The following is a 19,534-nucleotide window of genomic DNA, read 5'->3' on the forward strand; positions in this document are numbered from 1 at the left end:
ATTACACTTTCCTTTCAATGCTATCAGAGTTACATCATGGTCGTTTGTTTGTCCTGAGAACAAAGCAGTTTTTTCTTTTAGTTCAAGGCGTTCCCATCAGGCAGGGTTGTATCTTGCAAAACCTGCCATGACTGATATTTAAAAGCAAAAAAAAATTTGTGAGGTGCTTCTGGTTGAATTGTAACCTGTAAGTCCTTTACAGTCTATAGGGTACACAGGCTCTTATACTTTGGTAGCGTACTCGCAGGTAATGGTATTTGGTTTACATGAGTGTTTCCTCTCTGTTTAGAATGACTGTTTCTTCTTTATAGCGTTGCCAACTGTTCTTAGAGAATACCATTTCCTGTCTTTGATTTTTATTTAAAGCCTAGTGTATTCAAACTTAAATTCTTTAGATAATACACCAATATAGTATCCCCAGCGATATGGAACAGAACTGTTCTCTTTATGTATTTAAGTGTTCCCTATTAGGATGAAAGGGTGGGGCTGCCAACTTGTATGCAGCCAATCGCTGCTACACTCAACTGGGACAGCAGCATCATAGAGACGCTGCTGGGACAGAGTAGGAAGCACTTCTATAACTGCCAATTGTTGACAGCACAGGCAACCAATCATGAGAAACCAGGTTTGTACGTCTCCCCAGAGAGTGTGTCTACTGTATATCTTTGTGTGTTGGTGTCTGCAGGGGGTATGCTTGCCGAGTGTTTGTTCAGGGTGAGTGTCTCTGCTGGAATATGTGTGTCTGTCCAGAGTGGATAAGCATGCCTGCATGGTGTGTGTGTAATTCTCTGGAGGATGTGTGTACTGTGTATGTTGTTGTTTATTCTGCTTTTCATGAGGTACTGTCTCTTCACAAGGTGGACATGTAAAGGTTTAGGTGGAGTTGGGAAAGGGCCTTCCACTCTAACGTTGACCGGGTTACGATCTCCAGTTCAAAATTAGATGTTCAATCAGAATTCTATTGTGCATGGCCCTTTCCAGCACTCATCCGTGCACGGGGGCGGCAGATAGACAACAGGAACAAGAGGAATGTAGATTAATTAGAAAGAGAACAAAATAAAGAGACAAAGATAGGACACGAGCACTCAAGAGAACAACATTGGAAGCAGTAAATATAAAGAATTATATTGACTAAAATTAAGATTATCGGAGGGAAATGAGGCACAGAATGTTTTGTTTTAGACTATTGAAAAAAGAGTTGTTCTATGGTTACGACTATGAAAATTGAGAGACTAGGCTGTCTCTACAGCCTATCAAGAAACTTGGTACAAGATAGTGTACTGTGTGAGAATCGTACTAGCTTATCACAACAAGCAGACAAAGAAGAATTCTAATATAGATCTTTAAGTTGTAGGCTACTGTGTGACTGATATGCCACCTGGAATGTGCATGTTGTAGAATCACATCTGTAATCTGCATTTTATCGGTTCCAATTTTTGACATGTTTTAATAGGTTAAGAAACCACTCCACAGATACTCATTTAGCATGCTCCACGGATACCCATTTAGCATGCAGGTCTCAAGTTTGAATTCCAGTCAGAAACTGTGGGTCCCTGCACCTACTGCAGAGATAAATGCTCGGATACCCCTAGAGTCTGATTTGGGCTATGTAAGTCTACAAATAAATAAACAAACTGTGAATTCCTACAAGCCACTGAGCTGTAATTCTAGTAAGATGCACAGCTGGTAACTGCACACATAGTAGAGATGTGTGTACTTTATTGATTACAGGTTCCAATTGCAGTTATAGGTGAGAGGGTTAGCATCTACCTTGGTGGTCTTTGTAAACTGTATTTCATAGGTACCAAATTCTAATGCATCAATAGGATGGCCTCTATACAAGCAGGGTCACTGGGTAAGTGAAAACCAAGAACAGTTCTACTAAAATGCACCAATGCTGCAGATGGACCCACATAAGGCTCGCCTTTCTATGGACATATCGTTGCAGTTAAAGGAATTTGATTACCTCATCATAATTATTGTAAAGCATTCATTTTGTTTGACACTTTCAATGAAACAGCACTGTATATGTGCCAGGGCGTGTAATTGATTTAGGGAATAGATAGGTAAGTGGATTTCTTTACAGGACAAGTCGATTTCAGCTCCAGTTAGTCCCTTTAGACCAGTGCATTTTTAAAACCTTTCCATACCCCTGGTACACCTCCGCTTTTTCAGCACATCTTGTTCGTTTAACTGCAAACTAACCTCAGTGCACCATCCCCAGTGAAATCCAACATGGCTGAACCTGTCTGCCCTGTGAGAAAAGAAGTGGCCCAACCAGTGTTATTGTGTCTATGGTAATGAACAGTCTCTTCCTACTAGCCACACCAAACGGGTTCTGGTATCAACTTCCTTTCTACTGTGAGTAGAGTCCAAATGACTGTGTACCATGGGATCTTAAGGACACTATTATATGTGTCTCACTTATAACGTAGCTATTAATGGGCAGGATTTACTCTCTTCCCTTTCATGTTAATTAAATTCCTGGACTCTCCCAAAAGGTCCTTCCCAAAATAAGCGTACTGCATACCTCATACCTACATCATCCTGCTAAAAAGCCCATGCCATTGTCTACGCTTTGGGAGCAGTTTCATTCCTCCTTGGGGGGTGAAGTGCTGACAAGGATGGCAGCTGAAGGAAGGTTAATACTAAGGTCCCTACTGAAGTTTCAGGCATGAGTAGTATAATTTCTAAAAGACACTTTAAAAGTATGTTTAGAAAACATCTAGCTTTAGTGTGGGTTTAAGTTTTTAATACATATTAAAAGCAGTGTTTGAATGGGCACTGTAGCTTTTTCCAAGCCATAATTACGAAAATAACTTTTTATTGTAATGAAGTTATTCTCACAGAAAAAAGCCACAGCAACTATGGAGGGAAATAACTTTTGACTTGTCTGAAGCAACATGCTAACCTTAAATTCTTACATGTTTCGCTTGTGGGCTGCAAGACCAACTTATGGGTTGCTTACTTAGCATTTAAAAATAGGTATCTATCCTAGAAAAAGGGGTTATTTTTACAAATGCTTACAGGTGTAACAGCTGCAGCAGTTATGCTACGTATGTAGGTCTAGAGCTATGTTTCCTCTGCCAGTCGAATGGATGGCAGAATATGTGCTGCAATTCCACAAGTGAAATTAAAGTTCCATGCCAGAGGTGTATTTTCTTTAGCATATTTTATGGCCTTAATGGAGAGGTAAATACACCAGCTGGTGATTTCAGTTGTACCATGTCTTTAGGCTTAGAGCACATATACTGAGGTCTTGACAGCAGTGCCCCAGTGTGTAGAGTTAAAAAACTAGCAGTCCCATCTCACAGGAAATCGGAGTGACAACACAAAATAAGTGTTTTCAAACAATTATCATTTGATTGAATAAATACATTTAATTACCATTTAGGCTCCTGTTCCACTCATGAGGCAATAGTGAGATGTAATTCCACCAGCAAAAACTCTGTGTCTTTTCTCTCATACGGACCATTTTTTCTTTTGAAGTATCTGACACACAGCAAAATGTTGTACAAATATGTCATATACAAATAATCTAAACAACAAAGGAGTGACTCTAGTGAAAAACAAAAGTGATAATAAAAATAGAATCACAAGATAACGCTTCACTGTATGCTGCACGCGTGGTCAATGCTCACACGCGTGCAGGGATTCCCTGCACGCGTGTGAGCATTGATCACGCGTGCAGCATACAGTGAAGCGTTATCTTGTGATTCTATTTTTATTATCACTTTTGTTTTTCACTAGAGTCACTCCTTTGTTGTTTAGAATATATGTAATTGGGGTACAGGAGTGTCTACACCCTACCTCTCTTGTTGTTTTTGAATATACAAATAATCCCCACATAACCCATTACATTGATTTTGCAAACAGGTATGTTTTGTAGGGCGACGGTAGGTAACACCCTTAAAAAGACGTGGATCTGCAAAACACTATAATGGAAAAATGACAAGCAATTTTCAAATTTAGGTGTGAACCCAAAATGCACTGAAAGAAGATGGCACGTTTTGTCTCACCAAAATTTTGGTTAGGAACCTACCCGGAGTCTCTTCCTGTTTACATGAACATTGGCCATTATATAAACCAAAATACATGTTTACCCATTTGCTCTTTTAGAGCAGAAGGATAGTTCTAGACAAAGAGCAAATTTAAATATTCTCTTGTATATGAATGTGTTTTCTAGTAAACTCTAGCTGAGAAGTGCAAAGATGTGTGACATTGAATTTGGGCTACTTTTTCTATTGGAAGGAATCCACTAAGGCTGTGCACCGACTCCAGTGCCCAGTAACTCTCCAACAGGTTTTGTAGCTCTTAATGATAACTCAGAGCATTTTGCTCACTTACTGCCCATTAAGTATCTAGGTGCTGGCAACTTTTATCTTCTACTCCTTAGCAACTGGTGAAGATGTTACTTCTGTCCAGTGAAGGCCTTGGGAAATGTGGTGTCAGTTGGCTTGAGGGGCCTATTGGTTGGGCCCCCAGCTCTTGGGTCCCCTCATGGTTTGTCCTTCTTAGGCTGGGGCCCTGTTTCAACAGGATAGTCTCTCAATTGTGGGAAAATATGCAACTTTTTACCCATGTTGGACATGTGCTGGTAGGACAGAGGGGCTGTAGAACTGCCCTATGGGAGTACTCATGGGAGCAGCAATTCGCTCTTGAGAGACTGACTCAGCTGCTCTGTTCTTACACTTTTGTGTGTGTGGTCAGCCGGTTGAGGCAGGCAACACCAGAAGCATAGTAGAACACATTACTTCATCAGCTCTTGAAGAATCCCTGTTTTTTTTGCTTCCTCTGGACCTCTAATTATGTAATTTAGGTGGTGCTGTAAACATAAACAACTTAAGCTGTTCTCAACCACCAACATGCACATTCCAGCCTACCTGTAGAAAAGGTGAGCCCACATTACTTTCTCTTTGAGAAGGGGTTCACCTGCTGTCATAAGTCTCTGTCCACAAAAACGGGTAATTGGATTCCACCTCTGCAACCACCGAGGGGTGAATCCCCCTGTTCCCATTAAGATTGCCCTGTTACTAGCACATCTTTGTTTACTTTTAGCCGCATTGTTCTGATATTTAAATGTAGTCCCACAGACAGTACTTAAAGAAACACAAAGATTAATTGCCCAGAAAATTTTGTTTTCAGTCCACATATGACCTGTCAACCGCGTCAATTTTTTCGAGAGAAAATGATGCTAAAACCTAAGAGCTGGTTTCCTGTAAGATAATGTGCGCTTGTGTTCAAAACGGAGGGGCGTGAACAGCCCTACTTTTTTGAAGGCTTTAACTTAAAAGTTTGTCTTAAATTATCGAGATAATGGTTGATCGGTCTCACTGACCTCACTGACGAGCTAACTAGCGTATTGTTTGTTTTGTTTTAAAGTCTGCAAAGGCCATGGCTGATCGTAGAGCACTTTCTAAGCCTGGTGGATTTGAAGGAGACTCACGTTGCCAGTCCGATGATATTTTGGACCGTCTTCGTCCACAAGAAGTGGAACTTGGATCATCTGTGAATGACTGCCTTGTCTCAAGAAATGAATCGCAGGAACCGACAACAGCTCATATGAGCCGAAAAACAGCAATATCTCAATTCGAAGGAAAAGCACTAGGACTTGACAAAGCCATTCTGCACAGCATTGACTGTTGTGGTAAGAAAATGTTGTTTCTTGGTTTTATAATTCTTTGGTTTTTATGGACATATAAGTTACAGAATTACTCATCTGGCACCAGACTTTTTTCAGATTCACTTGCTTCCCGAACCTTAGTGAAGGGGTACAGAAGCATTTGGATCCTTATTCACCTAGGTGCCTCATTAATTGATCTTCTCGTAATTAAGGGTATTAAAATCCATTAAATTGTTGGCATTTCTGTAGTGTTTTTTTCTACTATTGCAGGATGACCACTGGACTCCCGCATCCTCATGTTGGTGGCTGAAATGCACTGCTTTGCATCAGTACCACTGTTGCAGTTAGCGCATATGAGAAGACATTGCTTTACATCACATTGTGTTTACTCATGTGTGCTGCATATCTATTGCCAAAAAGGAGTAAGCTCTTGCTTGGCACAATAAGTGTTAAAAGGCACAGGGCATATTTGAAGAAGAGAGCTGTTGTAGGTGTAATACTTGTAAATAGAAATGGAAATTCATGTTCATTCAGTAATATAGTATTAGGAAACTAAGGGCCAGATTGATTTATTAAGGTTTTGCTTCACCCTTGCGCTATGCAAGGGCTATCAAATAATAATTGAGAAATTTTCAGGCCACATAGCGTCGTTCTGCATGACTTTATAAATCTTTAGTAACGCAAGGCAGTACAAATCGCTGCCTTGTGGTACAGTGCCCTAGGGAGACATTCCTTGGGTGCAGCATGCTATGTTCCCTCGCATCCACCCATGGATTTTGGTGCATTTCCAGGTTCATCATTAGTGGGAGACCAGGGAACGCGTCAAAATGCTACGCCTCCCCAGGTGAGGCATAACAAGGAGAAATAACTTTATTTCCCTAGTGTTTTTTCCTATTTCTACATGTGCTGCAATCTGGGGCACACATAGAAAGGGGACAATGCAAGGCACCTTGCACCGTGATGCGCGGGTGCCGGCATTTGCGCTAGGCAGCCAAAAGTGTGCCATCACTGGGAATGGCCAGGAATGTTAAGTACGGCACACTCCTGCCCTTTTCCTTTTAAAAAGTGCAGCGCAGCAAGGTGAGTTGCTGAGTTCCACTGCATGAAAAATGAAAAATATTGGCCCTCTGTAGAGACCATGGGCTAAACGAACAGAGTATTACTTTTGGTGAGTTAAGTAATCCAGGCAAAATGAACAGTAACCCCAAATGCCTAGTGAGAGCGGTCCACAAAGTATGCCACTGTAACTGTGGAAGGAAGTACTTTATAAATCACCCACACCCCTCGCTTACCTACCAGATGCTGCTTGCTTTATTCAAAGATATATTTTTAACTACAACTACAGACTAGTTTAGAATAAAAATAACTTTGAAAAGCATCTATGTTACTGACGACCTGCACCCAAACAGTTAATACGTTTCTTAAAAGGTGTTGCTATATTGGAAACACCCAACGAGGCTATCTAAAGACTGAGTGGCACAGACGTGTAATATGCAATTTTTTTACATAGCAGTGCAATATCACATGAAGAAGGAATCTGATGCCAACACATTTCTCCCACATATCCTATCGCATCACCAATAAATTCAGAATATTGGAGGCATTTTGATCTTTGTGTAACTTTGTAATCACATGCTTTACAACAAAAACTACTTTGTAGCAAGCATTTGGCACATCAATGTCGATGGGAGTTCATTGGTCAAAAGTTACCATGTACGATATTAAGTTTATGATTATTGGGTCAAAAAGCTGCTTGGTGTTAGGCCAAAGAAACTGTGAATTTCCATTAATGAATCACTTGCAACTGATATTGAAAAATGAGCTGCACAATCCTACTTTTTCTATGACCACAGTTTGTACATGTGTTTTTTATTGCACTTCTAGCGACTACTTTCCTCTCTTAGGGCATCGTAAGATTTCTGGTCAGCTCCATTTTGATCTATGAGCTAAAACCTCTTTCTCATGCCATTTCTGTATGTTCACAGAAGTTTCCTATTTGGCATTAACAATGGACCAAGAAAGGAGGCACAGTGAGTGTTTCTCAGAACTGGTGTTAGTAACTCCTACGTTCTTGCATCTGGCATGTCCATCAAGAATGTCATTTTACCTGTGTGGTGTTAGTTGTCTTGGGTAGTATGTCGATGGTCTCTAACTAGGCATATGGATTGTGGTATATTTCAAAATAGAAAAAGTTTGATGTAGAATTGAGCCGCACCTGAAATAAAGCTTTCAATTTTACACCAACCCCACCCTGACTTATATTAGGCCTGTAATTCCCAGTCTGGGTAGATAACCCAAACCGAGGCAAAAGATGGAAACACTCAAGGAGATATTTTTAATAGTTCTAATATTTCATTGTATCCCTTAAAGGTGAGAATACTGCCAAAAAAATCAGTGAAACATTCAGAAGCTCTTTAATCCCTTTGTTAAGGGGTCTTGAACTATATAAGTTATAGTTGTTTAAAGGCCTCGATTGTACCTAATGTCCCTTGGTATCAAAAAGTGCAAGCAAGAGGAACCACATATATCATGGGGCCTGTGAAGCTAAACCGAAAAAAATGTTTCACATTTATTTAAAATGCTGAACAAACTTATATTCATGCCATGCTGAAGTGGTTGCTGGTTCTGCCCTGGCTCTCTTAGTCTGAGGTGCTTATGTTGATAACCTGTCTAGCTCATCTGTCATTCTCCTGGAGTTCTTTCATTCCGGTGTGTTTCAGGGGGATGTGAATAGGTTAATTGTTTCTCATAGGAGACCAGTTACTGGAGGCATGTATGTGACTAGAAAGCACAGAGAAGACAGTAAACAAGAAATCAGTCTCACCGGAAAACCTCAGGAAATTCTGCCTAGCATTGCCCCTGTGCTTTCTTCTTTTTTTATTATTATCTCTGCAATTTCGGCTTCCTCTTTGTAACAGGGTCTGATTTACAGATCCGTTAACTTGCTATGCAAAAAGGATGTAGCTTTTTTCTTGCAGAACAGTCAGTATAGCAGTGGGACTGGACTGATATTTGTCAGGGTGTGAGGTTCACACTGGATAATTCGCCCATTGTAAGGCAGCAGATAAAGTGAAGACCACCTTGTTCTTTTCATCTAAAGTGCTGCCATGCAACTTTGAGGCCGCACTAATCTGTCACTAACCTGTCAGACTTAATTCAAGACGAATGTCTTGTAAGTGTAAATCTAGTTTTATTCTTTGCACCCCAGAATGGTGGCAACAATTAAACTCAAATACCAATGCATTTACAACCATAGTTCCAATATGCGATTGAATTTGAGGTGTACCGTTTTAGTTCTGATGTCTATTAAACATTGAATAATTGTGTTCGAAATAATATTCATCTGGGTTTCGAACTGTTCGCACCTCTTAATGACGCTGCTTAGGCAAACTCATGACCGAGGCTTCAATTGGGCACATGCTCACTGATAAGAATAGGAAGAGGTAAGTTGAAGTTCGCCTACATTTATTGCTTGAAGGTGTATCATAGATTGGCTCTGCCATCCCTCTGCTCCCTTGGGGTAGTAGGGCTGAAGTAGACTTTCTTACTCTACTGGTATACATGGCAGTCTATGTTAGTGCCAGGGACAGGTGTTATAATGATTTTGAATTGGACTGGGATGAACTGGTTTTTCATGGGTTGAGTTGGAGGGGAAGGATAAGCTCCTTCCCTCAAAGCTGTTCTCTGCCATCTTTGGTTTAGCTTTTAATTGCGTTGTAGGAGAAATGTGATTACACTTGACATAGAATCTACACCTTGGTGTAGTAAAAGTGTAAATGGAGATGATAGATTCTTTTATCGGCGGAATTAGAACCACCTATCAATGGCATGTTAGCTCCTCTTTCAAAAACTCATGTTTTAGAATTGGCACTGCTGAAAGATCCTAGGAGAAGGAGGAACAGTTGCTACCTGTTTGCAAGATGACTCTAGAAGAGGTATGTTTACCTCTGCCTGAATTTTTGCCCTTCAAGGCATGATTCTAACAACTGGGAATGTCCATTTCACAACCTACCCTTTAGGGTTAATGGACCAGTCTGTTGGAGAAGCCTGACTGCTTGCCGCGGAACTTGCCTCTGGGGATACTGGAAGTCCCACATGTAGGACGGGGCCCATGACTAAAGAAGGCTGCTATTCAATAAGTCTATCACAAAAAGGAGCTCAGAGGGAAAACGAACAGGGTTGCCCTCCACTCAAAAACCATCAACAATCAATAAACCCTGTCCATTGGGGGTAAACAATGTCAGTATGCTTTGTAACAGACCAGTCACATGTCCATGATCTCTGTTACACTCCCCTATCCACCGACTTTTCTTCGGGGGTATTTACTGCGATACGTCCAGTGTTATTTTAAAAAGAAGACAGATGTGCTTAAAATCAACAGGCACACCTCTCCACAATTTTATTCTTAGATACTAGGTGTGAACTGTTGAATTAAAAAGGCTGGTAGCTACCATCGCATACCATTACCTATAGCCTAGGCGATAGGTAATGGTATGCGATGGTAGCTATGAGCGATGGTAGCTACCAGCTTTTTTAATGCAATGGTAGCTACCAGCCTTTTTAATTCAACAGTTCACACCTAGTATCTAAGAATAACATTGTGGAGAGGTGTGCCTGTTGATTTTAAGCACATCTATTTGGCACAAGCAGATTGGATCTGCGACCACAGGTTTTTTCACTTCTTGGTTGTTTGTTTGGACACATGTTTTCTTTTAAACTGAATAACGACCAGTGATGAGAAAGGGGCCCAGTCTGGTGATTTTGTGCCATTTGCCCTGAGGATCGTGTTCCCGTGAGGTGTCATTCTGTTGTTAACACATTTTTCTGCAGAAATCTGTCTGCTCTCAATCTTGTATGGTGAATTGTCTGTATTGATTAAGATTTCAGACAGCTTGTTGTTCTTTGTAACTGTCAAGAGTTGTTGGCCATTATGTCTTCTTTTGTTTTTTTTTTTTTAAATAACACTGGACGTATTGCAGTAAATACCCCCGAAGAAAAGACTGTGGATAGGGGAGTGTAACAGAGATCATGGACATGTGACTGGTCTGTTACAAAGCATGCTGACATTGTTTACGCCCAATGGACAGGGTTTATTGATTGTTGATGCTATTCAACTAGGCCAATTCATAGTATCCCGGGTTTGTTAATTTGTGGCCGGGACAGGGTGGAAGACCTCTACCAGTCGTGGGGAGGCCCCTGTAAAGGCCTATTCGTTAGTTTCTGGAGCTGTCCGGGATTACTGGGCAATATCCGTACTTGTCAGAATCAGCTTAACAACACCTTGAAGCAAATTAACTTGGGGGAATTTAGTAGCTACATCCACCCACATGGAATTCTGGGCGAATGCGTCAAGGGCAGCAGAAGTAGCATCTTTTTATAGATTCCGCAGGATCAGACACGTGAAGTACGATCTCTCTGAATTTACGGAGTAGGAAATATGGTTATTTCATGCTTCTGTTTCTGGATCAAGCAGTCTCAAATAGTAATACCTTGAAGGCTACTTTAGGGTGGTGGGCCCAAATAAACAAAGTGATTCAATGTGAGTTCTGGCCAAGACTGCCTTATCCAGGGCATGTTTGTGGAAGGGGTTAAGACATTTCTGTGGAGGATGGGAGATACCACTTCTGTAATGTAGTTGAAAAGAAAGAGTTCGAAAGCATTCAAAGATAGTTGTTATTTGGTAAAAGATCACAGTGATCCCACTGTTTTGGCTTAAGGCATGATTTTCTGTGAGATTTTTTGTCTGTCTTTATTAAGTGTTTTTGCTGCATCAGATAATCTTATTTCTCTACTGGTTGATAGCTGAGGGAAGGAGTTGGACATACAGAATGTTAGATGTTTTCTTGGCTGCTGATATGGGGATGTGGAGAGATACCTCTCCCAAGTGGATGGATTGGGAATAGGCAATGAGAGGAATCAGAGTTTGGATGGAGAACATTCTGGAGGCTTTACAGTGATGTGGGACTAAGGGCCTGCAGGAATGGGATGATGGTGCACGCAGGGTGTTGCACCAGAAGATACTGGGGCAGTGTCTAAAGCCCGAAGTTTCTAGAGGCTTTCGAAACTAGGGAGTGCTGGGATAGCTAGACTACTAGGCTGTTCTAATGGGTGGCTGAAGGACGGATAGAGCTAAAACTAAATCCTGAAGGCCTATCGGGCAAGGTGTAATTGGAGGGCAAGATGGCCTGTGGAGGGTGCTGGGCAAGTCTTTCTAGGTGGTCCTGGAGAATTACTGCATACGTATAAGTAAAGAAACATAATCAGAGGAATAACTATTTGTAAAAAGACCAGAGCTGCCAATTATAATATCCTCAGTAGAGGTGATGGTGTTAGCAGCACTGGTAGTAGAGGTAATGCAGTAGTAGTAATAAAAGTTCGATTGAATTTTGCAGGGATGTCCTTTGAGGTGGGAGGGACAATTCCTTTTAGGAAATGACTGAAAGCACCATGTGGGATGACAGTCTTCTATTTAGTGAAAGTCATCAAATGAAAATTTTTGAATTGTATAAATATATTCAGAATCGGTAACCAAAACATCTCATCATACTGCTGTTTTAAGAGAAATCATGTGACGGAATAAATGACAAGCTAACTAATCTCTCTCTTTGAAGCTTCTGAGGACACAAAAAAGAAGATGTACAGTTCTATATTAGTCGTGGGAGGAGGACTCCTGTTTCAAAAGGCTCAAGAGTTCCTACAACATCGAATACTCCACAAGATGCCCCCTTCCTTCAGAAGAGTTGTTGAAAATGTTGAAGTGATCACAAGACCAAAGGTATTTCTGATTTGATCTATTTACGGTTTCATGTTGAACTCAATTTTCTCCCTATCCCTCTCCCCCCAAAAATCCTTTGCTTCCCCACCAAAGAAGATTGCCACTCTAGCTTCCTGCTTGACGTTTAGACATGCCCATACTGTCTTACTTGATCAGCACGTAGCATTCAGATAATTTGCAGGCAAATGTTTCCTAGCTCAAAGGTAAAGTCTGCTGTACAAAACAATTTCGACTTCACAGAAACATAGCTTAAACAGTGTTGCATCCGATCTAAGAAGTTAAGAAATTGCTTCTTAAAGGTGGAACACAGAATTAGGTAGCTGTTTCTACAAACAAAGCGTCAAGAAAATATATTAGGTTATAAACATTTAAACCTTCATGGACAACGCTGATTTGTGTCAACGTGATAATATTGTAGATGTCCTCCAAGCCAACTGCAGGGAGAGGGCTCTTTTTCAAACTTTTGGTTTAAATTTAGCATCCTTTGTAAACCATAATAATTTTTTTTGTCAGTGGCCATGTTTAATTCTCTAAATGTTATTTGAACGTTTTGGCTGAAAATGAACAGCCCTAGTGTGACATCTGCTTTTTCCTCCTGCACCTTTCAGATGACTTCTTCTAGGCAGTACTATCAAATGGAGAATGGCTAAAAGAGAGCATTACAAAACCTAATAAAGAAAATCAAATTTTCCAACCAAAATAATGAAATGATTATATTTATTAAACATGTCATACATGCTTCTAAGTAGATCACCGAAAAAAGACTCCAGGATTCCGTTATCAAGATTACTACTACAGTTGTTGGGCTCACTTTAACTCACCTAGGGAAGTTCTTTTTATTAAAATAGGGACTGTAGCTCTTTTGCTGGGCTGCATCTGTAATAAGCATTGTGTGTTGATACAAACTTGACACCAGCACAGTGTCCGTGGGAAGCAGGACCCCATCTAGCTCCATATTATTTAGGCATTGCAAGGTCACCTTTTGTGCGTTGTACAAAGTGGCACTATGGGTGAAAAATGATGGGTTGCAATAGTACTCAGAGCAGTTGCCAGTGATAAGACGATTTAGAAACATTGCTCCCACCCCCTTCTGTGTGGCTTAGGGTCCAAAGAGTGTCACAGGGATCCTCCTGGCACCCATTAAAATGCAGGCTTGAGGGTGGGTGCGTTCTAAAGAAGTTTGGAATCCAACGATAAAGACATGTTCAGTGCAGGAAGATCTTGCTTGTCAGTATCGGTTTAGCATGGCCCTAAACCCCATGAAGTTGGGTGAAGTTTGTTGCTGCATCCACCCTCATGAGGTGTTTTGAGAAGACATTGTCAGATGGGCGCCTGCACCCAAACAATGCAGTTGATAACTTGTTCCTGAGATATGGCTACTGTACAAGTGCTAACCGGGTCAATTAGTTTATGTGGAGCCACATTTTAATGTTGAGCCTCTAGACAGTGCATGTGCTGTCTGTTGCGAGGAGTATTGTGGCCTACCACAATATATAAGGGCTTGAGCCCTCCTGTTGTGAGAGTACTGTGGCATACAAACAACATAGAGGGGTCTGATCCTTTCTGTTGCTTAGCCTTGGTTGGCTTTCCTGGTCAATCATTTGTCTGCTTTTGATTGGTGCCCCAGCTGGCCAATCTTGTGTTTTCCCGTCCCTTGGGGAATTCCTCTTTACCGTTGCTTTGATTCACTGACCATTGCTTGCTTTTCAAGCACTACTTCTTTTATTATGCATGAAGCACTCCATGAGAGTGTGTGTTTTTTTGAGCTGTCTGTCGTGTACTTTTGTGTCTGTACTCCTTGTTCTGTTCCCTGCTTCTCCCTGTGTCCTCCATTTTGCTTACCACCCACCCTCGCCCTCCTCTCTCTTTTGACCTTCCCCGAACCCATGTATTGCTTTTATTGCCCATCCCACCCTCCTCCGTGATGCTTTCTACTCCCTCTCACCCTCCTCGTGTTGCTTCCTTGTTCCTCTGTGTTTCCTGTGTTTTTGAACCTTTAGACAGTCTTCCTCATTGTAGTAACTTTTGCAAATTGTTTCTGTGAACTGCACTTGCTCTCGGTGCAGCCTCCTTATACACTCTTTTTCTCTGACAAGTTAATACTTTGGACCCGGCGATCCTTTCTCCCAAAAGGGGTTCCGCCCTTCTATGTAGGGAAGGCTGTCATGCTCCCTGCATGCTTCTGTATGCCACGCCCCACTACAGAGAAGGAGAGGCTTCACTGTTTGGATCCCAGGGGAGCCATTTGTTTTTATATCGTTCTGACTAAGGAGCACCGAGTGTATGCCCAGCTTTTTGTTGGTTTTCCAGTGCAAAGAACAGGGGCTTTTTAAAAATGGATCTTATCAAGGTGGATTGTCCTATGCATAGATATGTGCTGCGCCTTGGTAATGAAGAAGCCTCCTGCAGGCCTTCAGGATCATTCTTCCAAAGCCACAACTGCACTACAGCTTTAGCTACTGATGTTCCAGTGCTGTACTCCTACCTGGCTGCTACATGGGAATCCTTCCACACCTTCACCACAGACCATTGTATCAACTCTTGCTCCTGCAAGATGTCATGATCTAAGGCCCACTTGTCAAAACCACCAACTATGGGGGTTGGGTTTTACTTCTTTTGTTTGCATTCAAAAGGTGGGGATACTGTGGTTGGAAGTATCTATCAGGGGAACAATCTAATTACCTTTGGTAATTCTTTTTGTGGTGGATACTCTGTGGAACCGCAAATTTTTCCTGCCTTTCTTCCTCCTTATTCTGTGGAGTGGGCTTGTAGTTATTAACAAGGTTCCATGATAGATTGTGCTCACTGTCACGGTTCTCAAACTGTTACTGGTGCTCCGCTTCTAAGGTCGTTGAAAGCTTGGTTGGCACAGAGGGGTGACACTATATGCAGCATGCATATTACTCCCAAAGGTGGGAAGATGAAGCTCCAATGTCAATTGGCATCCTCAATCGGCCTGCATGAGCAATTTGGTCAAATATTTGGTGATACTTGGTGGCACCTAGGGGACTTTTAAAGGTTTGAAATGTGTGGGTTGGATAGAGTATCTACCAGAAAGAGCATTACCGAAGGTAAGTAAGTTATTCCTTACTAATTGCTTCTTAGTTACGGATTCCCTTGGTGATGTTTTTGGCTAAGGGTTTATTTTACTTGCTGATTTCATTGAATTGTTTAACAAAAGCATCCTATAGTCAACTTATTTTGACCAAATATTTGCAAAATTTATCTCGAGATCCCAGAGGAGCAAAGGTATTTTACTCTTGGTGTTTATGAATTTAGAGAGACTATGCATGTTAAAAATCAAGGATTATGTGCAAGCAGGTTGTTTTTAGCAGCTAGTTCCAGGTGCAGTGAACCGTAAGGCAGTTACACACGTCTCGTGGGGTCTATGGCGGATGGCATTATGGCATTCACAGTGACCTTTGACCGATTGCAATAATGCTAAGCTTTGGTATTCGCTGAAGTCCTTACACCATATACCACCACTATGCCTCTCCTAGAGTTTAACCAGTCATATCCCTTCCTATGTGTATGTAGTTGACTCTTATCACTAGTGTTTGCAGTGGACCTTTGTACTCTCTACCACCCCTATGTGACCCTTAGAGTGTTTCCAGTCATATCCCTCCTGTGTAGATAGAAGATAGTATCCTATGTGATTCTTAGATTGTATCCATGTGTATCCCCTCCCTGTGTTTAGAGTTATAGCTGTAACGACTAGTCGCCTGTGTGACTGTTGGAATATAGCCAGGTGTATCCCTTCCCCCGTGTGAAGAGAGAACCCTATTCACTAGAACAAAAAGAAACGTGTTCCTGAAATGTGTAACGTAACTGATTCTATGTAAAGTGCTTTGATAACATGTAATGGAACTGGTGCTATGTAAAGCGCTTTGATAACCTAATCGGTTCAAGTTCCTGAAATGTGTAACGTAACTGATTCTATGTAAACTGCTGTGATAACATGTAACGGAACTGGTGCTATGTAAAGCGCTCTGATAACCTAATCGGTTCAAGTTCGCGCTATAGAAAACTCTAAATATAATATATAAATATAAGTCATAAGTCATTCCCTTCTTGCCCAATGCCTGAAATAAACGTTTTGAAATAAAGCGTGCAGTAGTCCAAGCCAGCACTAAATTATGTACATACCAGATGCAAAGCTACAACAGGGACAGGTGGCAAGCAAACAGAAGATTAATGCTACATAATATTTTCCTTCTCAGTCTTTGGGATTGATTATGAATGCATGAACATACCACTATCTTGTCTGCGATACAAGAACAAGACATTTGCCATGACAGTCCTTCTTGACTTACAGAGTCATTCTGTGGGCACAAATCATAGCAAACTTCATTTTGTAGCTTGACTGCTGTGGTTCTCCTTCCTGCATGCTTTTTAGTTATTTTTGAGTTTACAAAAGATGCAGTGGGATATTTTAAAACATGCTGCTCATGCATTGTCAGTTCATTTAGCTGTCTTTATAAAAAAAAAAGAAATGTACCTTCAGAAAGGCATGTGTTTATTTTTCTTAATTGCTCTGTAACAAAACTTGAAATATTGCCAAAAGCTGAAGAGAGAGATGTCAATTTGGTGGTAAGTTTTTTCAAAGAAATGGCCATACCCTTTATAATCTTTGTGTAATTGTTCCAGGATATGGATCCCCGCCTTATTGCATGGAAGGGAGGTGCCGTTTTAGCCTGCCTGGACACAACACAAGAACTTTGGATATATCAGCGAGAATGGCAACGTTTTGGAGTGCGAATGTTGCGTGAGAGAGCTGCTTTCATGTGGTGACCAAGTGAGACCGAGCCATCACTGAAGCAAAGCTTCCAAGACGCACATCAATGCATCTTTTTTCCCATAAAACATTACATTTGCAAACTGTTTACAGCTGTAAACCCTACCTTGCTTCAGACCGAGTTAATCTCCAGAGGTTTATACAATGCAGCCATTCATTGTAATAAAGTAGGGCACTTAAACAGCTTGCTTTTATGTGTACCACTCAATGACTTTGCTTTGTTAGCTTTTTATAGGGCTAATTTGAGCAAATAGTCTGAGAATCTAAGGTTCTAGATGGTTGGGGAGGATAAAAGAAAAAATGCATACCGCCTCAGCAAAACAAATGGAGTATGGCATTGGTCTACATTTAACCTGTTTTGTGGTGCAAATTACCAGCTATAGATCTCATGTGCAAAATGTCATACGTATTTATGAATAAATTGTTTATATAAATGTCGGTATGATTGAGCTTTGCTTACATTTTTGGTGCTTATGAGATTTACCATGGAAAATAGAAGCAGCCGTGAATTTAAGGGGACAGCAGTACAATAGCTATGATGGCTAAAAATAGGAAACTGATTTTATTAGCCTACATTTGAAAGGGCAGTGAGTGTGGTAAATACATGCATGCAACGCTAACCGCATTCAGGTGGGCAAAGTGTGAGATATTATTGGTAACTGATTGAACTTTCCTTTTTGCTCATTAAAGAGAAGAGAATGCGTTGCACTGATAGAATGTATTCTACGTTGGTCTCACAAACTCCCAACTGGTAAGGAATGGCTTCAACAGAGGCATGTCCAGATGGGATTTGTCTCCATGATGATATTACTTTAAACATTTTGCAAGCGGACACAATGTGGGAATCCCCACCCATGTTTCTTTAAGTACACGAACTGATCCACAGTTGGACAGGCAAGTTGGATATTTAAGACCAACTAACAGAGGGATTGAGCTTTAAGTGATGATTAGACATCCATCTTTGGACATTCCCTAAGCTGACTGAATCAAGTGGAATGTCATTTGGAGATTAACTCTGAAGGTGGACATTGGCATTGTTACTTTATTAATGTAACAGTATCCCTGAATTTATATGGAAAGCATTAGTTGGTCCAAATAAAAATTAAACAGTGTTGGTTATAATATGGAACCTTGGGAAACCCCTTGTTGCAGACTGACATTGCCAGATAAAGTTGCCTATTTTAACTGTATGTGTGTTTAGTTTGACAAATAGAAGGTGAACTCCTTTATCTCTACACTGATGCTTGCTCTTTCTTAAAGGAGATTGACTAGAATAGTATTGGCAGTAGTTGTAAAGGCTGCAGATAGGTTTAGAAGCACAAATAGGTGTGATTTACTTTAGTCCATGGATGAAGGCTCTTAGTACTGTTGTCTTGGTGGCCCTGACTGAATCATGATTGAAATTAATCTAGGAGATTGTTGCTCTGACTATGATGAGATATTAAACATTATGTCTGCTTCCCTGGAAAAGGTAGTCCTGATAAGTGAAAGCTATTAAAGTCATTAGTCAGTTGAGAGTATTTTCAAGAGGGGGGTGAGACTTGTCCATTTTTCAGACAGTCCAGGAACACAACTTGCAGAGTGGCCCAATAGAGTATATTGTGTTTGAGCAACTGCTCAAAAATCTCTCCAGATACTGCTTCAGTAAAGTGGTTTGAAGGTTTCACTTTGCCTTACATTTTGAGTAATTCTGACTCCTAATTTTTCACTAATATGAGATCAGGTTGCTGTAGCGTTTTTTTTTTAAATTTAAGATGCACTTGACTGAGAAGTCAGATGTTGTAGGATATGAGAATTCAATGGACTTCACCCTCTCAGAATAGAACTTCACAAAATCTTCACATTTAGACTTTGCGTGGCGTCCGTGTCAACAGGTGATTGGGGGTGTGTGAAGTTACTGGATTGTTTAACTACTTTCAGCAGATGGTTTTAGTGATTTTTAGGGTCCCAAAGGCATTTTGATGTGGATGGTCTTTGCAATGTAAGTATGTAAGTCATATGCAGACGACACCCAGCTAATGATCACATTAGATGAGGGAAACGATCCAAAGGAGAGGCTATTAAACTGCCTCACTGAATTAGCCAATTGGATGCACAGCCATTGTCTTAAGCTGAATGCAGACAAGTCTGAAATACTATTGTTTGGCAGACACATACAGCTATGGGATAGCAGTTGGTGGCCTACATCTTTGGGTCCCCCCCCCCCCCCCCAGCCCGACAACAACGGCAAAAAATCTAGGTGTGACACCAGACAACACTCTGAGCATGAAAATCATGTACTGTCAATCTGTGGTAAAGGTTTTGCAGTCTTGAAAATGCTTAGACGTGTTCCCATGGATTC

The 19,534-nt window shown here is 41.0% G+C and overlaps 1 protein-coding gene across 1 annotated transcript in view; it reads left to right on the forward strand.

Moving 5' to 3' along the window:
• Nucleotides 1-17,629, forward strand: part of ACTR8 (actin related protein 8) — a 115,324-nt gene extending 97,695 nt beyond the window's left edge. Inside the window, exons 11-13 of the mRNA XM_086939139.1 lie at nucleotides 5,383-5,647; nucleotides 12,235-12,398; nucleotides 17,046-17,629. Coding sequence (XP_086795265.1) covers nucleotides 5,383-5,647; nucleotides 12,235-12,398; nucleotides 17,046-17,189 — 573 coding nt within the window. The 3' untranslated portion in view covers nucleotides 17,190-17,629. The remainder of the gene's footprint in view (nucleotides 1-5,382; nucleotides 5,648-12,234; nucleotides 12,399-17,045) is intronic.
• Nucleotides 17,630-19,534: the final 1,905 nt, after the last annotated feature.

The sequence above is a fragment of the Lissotriton vulgaris genome, chromosome 9 (genome assembly GCF_964263255.1).
Source record: "Lissotriton vulgaris chromosome 9, aLisVul1.2, whole genome shotgun sequence".
NCBI lineage: Eukaryota > Metazoa > Chordata > Amphibia > Caudata > Salamandridae > Lissotriton > Lissotriton vulgaris.